General features: G+C 43.3%; 1 protein-coding gene across 2 annotated transcripts in view; it reads right to left on the bottom strand.

Moving 5' to 3' along the window:
* Positions 1 to 692: 692 nt before the first annotated feature.
* Positions 693 to 9,915, bottom strand: part of LOC143111792 (sodium/potassium/calcium exchanger 3-like) — a 21,261-nt gene continuing 12,038 nt past the window's right edge. Inside the window, exons 8-17 of one of the 2 annotated variants that reach the window (XM_076274051.1) lie at positions 9,553 to 9,578; positions 9,375 to 9,428; positions 8,980 to 9,119; positions 6,725 to 6,888; positions 5,605 to 5,800; positions 4,734 to 4,900; positions 4,310 to 4,424; positions 3,841 to 3,953; positions 3,531 to 3,596; positions 693 to 3,201 (exon numbers count right to left, since the gene is read on the bottom strand). In XM_076274051.1, coding sequence (XP_076130166.1) covers positions 3,094 to 3,201; positions 3,531 to 3,596; positions 3,841 to 3,953; positions 4,310 to 4,424; positions 4,734 to 4,900; positions 5,605 to 5,800; positions 6,725 to 6,888; positions 8,980 to 9,119; positions 9,375 to 9,428; positions 9,553 to 9,578 — 1,149 coding nt within the window. In that variant the 3' untranslated portion in view covers positions 693 to 3,093. Of the gene's footprint in view, positions 3,202 to 3,530; positions 3,597 to 3,840; positions 3,954 to 4,309; positions 4,425 to 4,733; positions 4,901 to 5,604; positions 5,807 to 6,724; positions 6,889 to 8,979; positions 9,120 to 9,374; positions 9,429 to 9,552; positions 9,579 to 9,915 lie in introns of both variants that reach the window. The other variant, XM_076274050.1, reaches the window with a different exon arrangement.

The following is a 9,915-nucleotide window of genomic DNA, read 5'->3' on the forward strand; positions in this document are numbered from 1 at the left end:
TTTGGATTCCCAAGAGTCAAAGCTTTCAAATGGTGTATAACATTACTATGCTACATAGCAATATGGTGCATACAATTGATTTAGAATGTTGGGGGGAGGTGGGGGAGGAGGGTAACCGTCCCGCCGGCGGGACACTGAAGATTAACTGGTTTTAACCTGCACTTATGTTAAAGCAAAAAAGCAATCTCTCCCCCCATTTTGCCTCACAAGATAGTGCCACTGTGCCCAGTAGAGGGCAGTAGCTACCCCAAAATCCCTGACTGCTTTGTTCCATCATGAGACATGACATCAGTCACAAACTGGTAGACTGGGACATAATTCTGTGAGAGTGAAGTCAAATAAGACGCTTGATAATCTTGATTTACATACTAATTAATTAATTATGTATGGTGAGTCATGTTCCAGTGTTGGCCTGTTCAGTTAAAGTTTGACAATTGTTTCAGTTTCAGCAAATTGAATCCAAAAACTACTTTCATTACATACTGATGTTATATTAAGTGCATTTTATCACACAAAATGTATAATCATTATTAGTAATTATTGGTGACATGTAGAATGATGAATATACAATATCTTCAATTAACTGCCAAAAAAAAAATGCTACTCTTAGACCTATTTTATACAGTCTTATGTTTTAGTCATGAAATCTAAACAAAATGTGGGGAAATGAACACAACAAATGACCAATAAAACATTATTGCACAGTTTGTTTATTGCACTCAACAACATACAAAGTTCTGTAGGATCACTTCAGTGGTTCAAAAGCTAGTGTTCCACTGCTACTTAAAGTCTGGCACCCCAAAATGTTTTATTCAGTTAGAGACATGTAACTAACTTAACAGTACACTGCCAAAACCTTTGCATACAACCTGAGCCTACCGGCAATACCTTTGTTACACACAGACAAGATGGTGGCTACCAATATCAGTGGGCTACATGTAAACCTCATTTGTTTAAGTCAGAAATTACTGAGCTGTGGCGAAGAGGTGAGTTGAAAAGAATTAAAATGGCCTGTGTCAAAAGGACAGTCAATTATTGGCTTCATTATTGTCCATTGCAGCCAACTGGATACTTGAACAGTGGATCTTTAGGTGGTTATTATAAAACAGCACAGTATCTAACCAGGAAATTAATATTTTGATAGCTTGGTTACTCACACAGCCATACTGTATAGTGGAGAGTGGAGCTAGGAAATAGTAGTCACTGCTTAACCTTTATTATCTCCGTCGGTTGAGCTACAGAGCAATGTGATGCTCAAGGAGAGGTCATGTTGACACTGGGAGGTAATCCTCAGAGCATAACACAACACAGAAATATCTCGCACACAACAATCCGCTATCTCAGTCACACACTTCCTCTTTTATCTTTTACAGATCAGCTGACAGTCTACCAGATCTTGTAGGCAAAAAAGGTTCCCCCATCCCCAATACAGAAATCGTAAATAGTCAGCAACACCAAAATATTTGTTCTTGGAAGAACTCCTGGCAGGCCCACCATTTATTAAACAAATATATTTTAGTAACGTCTGAAATAGCACTATGAAAAATAGACTTGCGATCTATTGCATCCTTCTAATACAAACATTATTGGTTTAGATCATAACTATCTTTACTTCTGCTTGATCTCTCTGCTACAGTATGCATTTGGACAAAGCGACAAAGATAAACATCTCAATTGGAAAGGATAAATTAAATTCATGATATTGGTTAATATCATGGGTGTATACATTGTTCAGACTTTATAAATATTAAATGCATCACAAATCTAAGTTCTCACATTTCCCTCTTATAAAACATTTAGTAAACATTTAGCAACAGTAAAAGTGAGTGTTTCGGGAAACTCACTCAAAAAGTAGTATTGTACACATTCATATACATATATAATTATACTTTAAGGTTAATTTTATATTTTAAGGTTTTGTCGTCTTACTGTGTTTTAAAACATCAATCGTACCTAAACATATAGAGCCTTTGGAACAAAACCTGTACAAACATTTATCAAACATTTGGACACTCGCTGTAAGAACAAACATAGTAGCTAGTACAAATACTGTCCTAAAAATTCTACAAATCCATAAATTCTCTGTTTTGTTTCTGTCAAAAGCTTGAGGCAAACATTTATATTTATTGTGATTTCTATATATGTTGCGTTATGTGGTAAATCCACCAGTAAAAGGCATCTCTCAAAATATTATACCCTCTCAAAATCTCAAAAACTGTCCCCGCATTTTACCACTCGGGGAGTCGACCCCACAGCATCCATATTGCTACACAGTGCAAAAATATACATAATATCACAACACAACAGAGTCACGTCATTTTGAGTGTACAATATAAACAGACAAGTGAGCTCCAAACATCAAGGCAACACGGATGATCTGTCACTCTCATCACTATCTTTTCTTGACACACATGTGCATGCATGCTGTGAAGACCTGCAGCCCGACGTCAACATTCCCAACACTACATAGAGCACACAGGAAATATGAGAACGCCCCTGTGCAATATCACTGTAATGCCAAATGATGCAAATTGTAGAAATGATATTGCTTTTAATTTGAACAGCAGGATATTTGCTCTTATGTAAAATGAACAGCGCACAGGTGGGAATGTGAGGATTTGAGCCTGCATGAGTGCAGAACCCCTCTAGCAAAGACTAGCTGAAAAAAATGTCTCTGAAGAATGGCAGAACATCTCCACAGACAACACTGAAATCCTCCATGCTAAGGAAGATTGAATCTGTCTAAAAGTGGAAATACAGAGTATTGAAAGAACAAAAGAAAAGACTGTGTACAATTTTGAATAATTTCAAACGTATGTGCTATTGCACAGATGTGTCCTCATGTTTGTTGTATAGCGAATATGTACCTATTGAAGTGCTAGTGTGGGGCTGTGGGCTTTAAGTAAAAACAGTGTGTGCAAGTTCCCATCCTGCCGCCTTGGACCTTCACACATTCACATCTAGATAAATATTTGCTTTTCTTTCTTAATTATAGACATATTTCTTTTGGTTTGGTACTAGTCTGTGTAGTGGTTGGTTTGAGGCCGGAGGGGCAGGGCTGGAGGGAGCGGCTGGTTGATGTGTCTGTGGCTACTACAGCCCAAAGAAGATGGAGCAGAGCAGGAAGATGGAGTACAGGAAAATAAGCCCCAGGCCCAGCCGCCGGTCAAGCTTCCAGTGGTTCAGGTGGATGCTCAGCACCTGTGGACCAACACAACTACGGATCATTATCCTCCTGCCACCACAGGGGCCTGACCTGCCAGTGCACATCTTTCTGTAAGTTTATATCCCTTCCTCTTGAGCACTCACCCTGTGTGTGTGTGTGTGTGTGTGTGTGTGTGTGTGTGTGTGTGTGTGTGTGTGTGTGTGTGTGTGTGTGTGTGTGTGTGTGTGTGTGTGTGTGTCTGTCTGTGTCTGTCTGTGTATGTGTGTCTGTGTGTGTGCCTGTGTCTTTGTCTGCATGTGTGTGCATGTGTGTGTTTGTATGTACGCATGTGTGTGTGTGCGTGTCTGTCTGTGTGTGTACCCACCGTGAGGAAGACAGAGGCGAGCAGTAGGACGACCGAGTACACCAATCCTTTGTTGTTAATGGGCACCTGATGACAGGGAGAGATAAGAGCAGCATGGTGCTTACAACCCAATTTGCAGTATCGCAATCCCATCTACAGTCTGCTCTCCGTCGGTGAAATCGATGAGAGAGCACAATCTCTCCTGAGGGATGTGGGTTACTGGATATGACTATGGACAGAGGCTAACACCTATGAGAATTCTACATTTTGTTGTACGTATAAATAAGGACAGATTAAATGGGTTAAGCGCTAGTCTATATAGATTCCATACTGTTGAGCCGTGTTCCACCACCAGGGTGCGCAAAGCCCAAGGGAAGCCCAGTCCAAGCAGGATGTCGAAGATGTTACTGCCAATGGAGTTGGACACTGCCATGTCCCCCATGCCTGAGGACAAAGAGCAGGACAACCATGGACTCACCTCGCACAACTGATGTCTGTCACTAAGATGGTAGATAAGCTACAATGGAGTGCTTTAAATGTGTATTATGTAGGATTTTACCAATACAGGATGGTTACAAATCAAATATGACAGTGTACCTCTGGAAGAATAGTGAAATGATGAAATGACTTAGCAATGTCTTAAGTTTTTTATCCTGTCTTTTATACATGTGTTATAATTTCAGTTCAGTTCAGTTCAGTTCAGTTCAGGTCAGTTCAGGTCAGTGTTAACCATCCCGAAGGAATGATTTTTAAAAAAAAAGAAAGAAATAAAAACCCATTGAGCTCTTTGGTCATCCTACCCTGACGAGCGACGATCAGACTGGCCATGCAGTCTGGGACACTGGTGCCGGCCGCCAGGAATGTGATGCCCATGATGTAGTCTGGAATGTCCAGTGTGTCACTGATGATGGTGACCTGAACAGGAGCACAGGTGGACAATGACATCAAGTATCTCCATCACGTCTGGGATTTCATTTTGTTGTACAAAGGCTCTGAAGGCTTTTACATAATGCATGTGGATGTCTGTGAGATTTGAGCTGGAATATCTTCAGACTGCAAATGCAACCTCAATGTGCTGTCTTGCATAAGAACATCAAACTCACCCGGAGGGGAACAGTAAGATGACTATAAAGTATGTGTAGTCAGAATGTTAGTAGTCCTGGTCATCATGAGTGCATAGTGTCTATGGAGTCTCAGGTGAGCCGAGCGCTGTTCTGCCCTTACCATCCAAACCATGAGATAGGAGAAGATGGCGATCCACAGGGTGGACGTGGCGAAGGTCACCATGAACCAGCGGTGCCAGCGAGGCCACACGCAGTTGGGCACGGTGAGGTACAGCAGCACGCTCAGGGGCCACGACACGAACCACTTCACCCGGGCACCGCAGCTCGCTGGCAAAGCAACAACACGGGCGAAACTGTCAGTGTTCAGCCTTGAGTAGCACATCGAGATAATGATCTTGCAAGCATAGTGTGTGTAGTACTTAACAATTCAACACTGATTAAATGATTATCCTGCAGTCCTGGCAAACAGGTTAATTTGAACACCACTCTGTATCATTTTTCAATTATACTGGGTGTGTAATTGAGGTAAATTGTATTTTCTAGACACGGCTGAAACAGACTTTAATGGGTAATATCCGTAAAAATACTACCAGAGAATGTGGATAACACATAAAGGAGGATAAGAAACAGAAATAAGAGCTTTTAGTCAAAGACTCGGCTTAATCCATGTCTGGGAACGTGGCCCAGATTGTACAAAGCTTTTAAAATAAACATTAGTACTTAATGTGACCTGGAACTGCCCTTTAACTCTGAGGGCCCTAATTTAAATGGCGACAAAGTGCAAAGTCTGTCAACAAGCTACATTTTTACACCTGAGCTAGAGCTGTCATGTGACATGGGAGCACTGAGCTGAATCATCAATGTTTGCGCTTCAGGTCTTGTCCATGGTGTTAAACTAGCAAATAGATTTCACCTAGTTATTAAATTAGCATTAGTTAGACTTAAGATTTGGCACATTGCCCATCTTTCAAATTAGGGCCCTAAATGTCAAGTATCTGTTGCAGTTTCATTTTAGCCATTTCCCTCCCCACCTGGCAACTTCAGAGGCCTGAAGGGCTCGTCTCCCCCGTCGTCCTCCTCCTCTGGCTGGGCACAGTCTCCTTTCCCTCCCCTCTCTCCATTGGAGCCGTCCTCCAGGGCCTGGCAGTCCACGCTTCCGCCGTTCTCCATGGCCCCAGAGCACAGGCCCTTCACCGGGGTGTCCCCTCTGCTCTCCCTCAGCAGACGCTGCCTCTGAGAGGGGGGGGGGGGGGCAGAGATAGAGAGAGAGAGAGAGTGAGTTTAAACTCCTTCATTTATTACCATTATCACAGTCTCACAGACTTAAGTATGATCCCCAAACCAAAATCCTACCGCATCATCAGAGAGAGAGGGAGAATGAGAGAGAAGAGAGAGGGAGAGAGAGAGAGAGAGAGAGAGAGAGAGAGAGAGAAGAAAAGAGACAGACGCTGCCTTTGGGGAGAAACAACAGAGCTCTGGTCAGTGCACAAGACCACAGACTGAGAGTGTGAACAAGTGTGTTCCTTCCTATCATCAGTACTGGACATTCAGTAGCAGCTTTGGAAAGGCCTAGAAAATAGACAGGATGAGGGATTGATGTGTAGTTTAAAAGCATGCTAAGAATAAATACAAGTATGTAAAGGCATATCATACAATAAATGATATAGCCTTATTACAAGGCCTTCACAGTAGCTTTATCACAGTATCTTTAATATCTTAATCAATATCTCTATCTTTATCTACCGTTACCTATGAACCCGTCTTACACAAAGAGCATGGGCCAGTTCTAGGAGAGAAAAAGCAGAGTGCAGGGTACGCACATCCAAAAAAATGTTCAGGTGCTCGATCAAAACTTAACTGAAGATAAAAATCAAAAGAAAGATCTGCACACTGTTAGACGCTCACATAAACCTTATTCCGCAACTTTTAACCTTATAGATCTTTGTCGGACATTGTAAAATCAGCATCACAAACCAAGACAACAATATCAAGACATAGGTATTCGTTACACAGGTGACTGTGGTTCACATGATTGAGAGTCAGCCTGCTCCCATCAGACCAATCAGAAGCTTGATTGAGAACCGCACACATCAGACCAATTCCCCTGTGACACACCACACCAATGGCCACCCAAGTGTCCCCTGTGCCCACCTCGCTGATGAGCATGCGTCCGGCCATCCTGAGGCGTGTGCGTGGGGAGAAGTGGGGGGTGATCATGATGCGCAGGCTGGCGTCGGAGAAGGAGAGCTGGTGGGGATTCAGGGAGAGCAGCTCGTCCACCATCACCACCGGAGAGTCCTGCCCCGAGTTCTGAGCTGTGGAGAAAATGGACAGGACAGGACGGGGAGAGAGAGAGAGAGAGAGAGAGAGAGAGAGAGAGAGAGAGAGAGAGAGAGAGAGAGAGAGAGATTGACTTTAAAACCCTTTATTTAAAACCTCATTTGAAAAGCACTGAAAGAAAACACTGGGAGTAATTTACTGAAATGAAACCCTTGCTAATTTCACACACCATTTTTTACTGAGTTGAGCCACATTCTCAGTTGACTGGTGGAAGGTGTACTCTAGCACGATTCTTGTTTCCACCAGAGATTTAAACATAGATATCATGCTGAATGAAGATATCCTGCTTCATTTTAAGCTGTGTGGGAGTTTTAACTTAAAATAATTGCCAATTTCGCCTGCCCCAGTAAAAAAATTGGCCATTATATATTGATCACACCTCACCAGTCTATACCCACGACTAAACAGAAATACAGTTTTTGAAAAATTAAAAAGCACTAACCTTGTACATTTACAATAAAGTGAAACGGTATCAACCAAAAGATGGGTGACACCTCCTCATTAAACATAGACATCAGCTTATTTTTAGCTAATATACTGTACAATGTACAGTAGCACTCTCTGAAGGTCATCTGACCTTCTAGGAAAATAAGACTCATACAACAGCCTCAAGGGAGGAGACACCCCATCAGGTACTGAAAGGTGGGCCCTCCACTTTTTGTGTCAGGCTGTCCCTTTCAGCTGCACATAATGTGACATTTTAACACAAATAAAATAAAGCCCCTTCTTCCCACGTCATGACACCCAGTTTATGACAGAAGAAAAGAGAGAGAGAGAGAGAGAGAAAGAGAGAAAGAGAGAGAGAGGTAAGAGATAGGGAGAGACAGAAAAAGAGTGAGTTTAAAACTCTTTTATTTAACCATTATCACCAAACCAAAATCTGCCATACCAAAATCCTCCTGCATCATCAGAGAGAGAGAGAGAGAGAGAGAGAGAGAGAGAGAGAGAGAGAGAGAGGGGAGAGGGAGAGGAAATAAAGACACAACAGAAATGAGAGACCAGGGAGAAGCAGACATCTGGACTTTAATGAGCTGCTCAGATCATCTAACTGACCTCTTTATGCCTATCCCATTTTAAGTTATGACAAGACTACGGTATGTATTGCATGTTTACATTGAATACATACGGGTCATGTGCCAGAAATGTACACATGGCCACTATGTCCAGGGCATTTTGCATGCTTCGCTTTGACATGAGGAGACACAATAAAACAGTTTGAGCCGAAATAAAACAGACTCGGGGTTCGGCCAGTGCTTCAGCCAACAGGCCCCTTGAAGGCCACCGGTCCCAGACTGGAGTCTGTATCAGATATTACCGTCACTAACAAAACGGACTGGCTAAGAGGTGACGTAGAACGGCAATCACAGTGTAAACAGAGCGCAGAACAGATTATCTGTAAGTTAAAAGAGACGAGAAACAGAACGGCGCGTAAGAACACACACAACACAAGGGGCGGCCTGGACTGGACAGAATTAACCTGGAGGACTCTTGAGCACGGGACTTTCCATACCAAGTTACGTACACAAAAAGACAGCATGTTATACACAGAGAGCAGCCCAACATATACAGGGTGACAGTGCAGTGTACACACACACACACACACATACACACACGCACACAGACGCACGCGCACACGCACACACACACACCAAAGCTGCCAACCCTCACGCAAGCTCTGCGCACACACACACACACACACACACACACACACACACACACACACACACACACACACACACACACACACACACACACACACACACACACACACACACACACACACACACACACACACACACAGACAACACAATGCACTGGTGGAGTGAGTAAGAGACAGGAGTGGAGAGACTTAAGTCGCACAGCCACAGCGCTTACAGAGACAGGCCTACAGCAAAGGAGATGCAGTGACACACGCCAAGACAAACAGGTCAATAAGATGTCACCCCGATCGACTAAGCAGCCAAGAAGGGCTGTCTGAGCGGGCATGCAACCAAACAAAATCCTGGCACGCCGTCAGGAGATCCGATAAGACCATCCCTGGCAGACAGATAACTAATGAGGGGAACCTTTTCTCAGGAGCACCATGGAGGTGTTGCAGGGCCCCCCGTCCTCCCCTGCCTCATCCGCGTGGGGGCCTCTGCGCGCACAGCATCTTCCTGGACCCCGGCATTGCCGCGCCACAAAGCCGGCGATCTGGGTGTTAAACCTGGAAAAGATGGACACCAACACTGATTTATAAAAGCAAGCAGACAGAAAGCTGCTGCTCCAAACAGGTACCAAGCCTCCAGACCAGGGTTCACTCTCCACAAGAACAACACAACCCCGCAAGAGGCTTCTGGTGTGTATCAAGGGCCCATTCCCCTGTGAGAGGGCGTTCATTAGGATAAGTATCTTAGGGAACAGTATAAACTTTCAGTCACATGCAGAGCCATTCTTAGTCTGTCCTGTGAGAGCAACTCACTTCATTATAAGAATGTAGACCCCATACATGGAGATGAGGAGCATTGATTCCCACCTGGAAGGAGAGACAACAGCATGAGATCTATGCAGCGATACGGCAGGCCGAGACAGCTGCGTAAACAGAGGCCCAACTGTCTCCTGCAGTCGCACAGGCAGACAGAATGTTATTTCAAACTTACCAGACAACGCGCGCATCATAGATAACCTATGACACAAACAAAGGTCTGGTGTAAGCATTTTAAAAAATAATCTCCTTGAGATACTCATCTGTCTATATTTCTGAAACAGTACATGCAAGTTCATGCCAATAGAATTTTAGCCACTTCTAACATAAATGTATTGCAAATGTAAATATTTAACATAAATTAATGCATAGATATTTATGGTATTATCTCAGAATAAATACATATTTTCAAAAAGAGGTAACAACTAAACCAAGCAATGGCTTGAATGAGACAAGTAAACGTGACAGCTAAACCAAGGTGTTGCTTGAATAAAGCCAAGCAAGACTCTCCTGTACCCACACAAAAGCAGTTTTTACA

This window comes from Alosa pseudoharengus, unplaced genomic scaffold, assembly GCF_046254945.1.
Source record: "Alosa pseudoharengus isolate Yale_2024_CS ecotype anadromous, Long Island Sound unplaced genomic scaffold, YU_APseudo_1.1 YU_APseudo_1.1_scf_8, whole genome shotgun sequence".
Lineage (NCBI taxonomy): Eukaryota > Metazoa > Chordata > Actinopteri > Clupeiformes > Clupeidae > Alosa > Alosa pseudoharengus.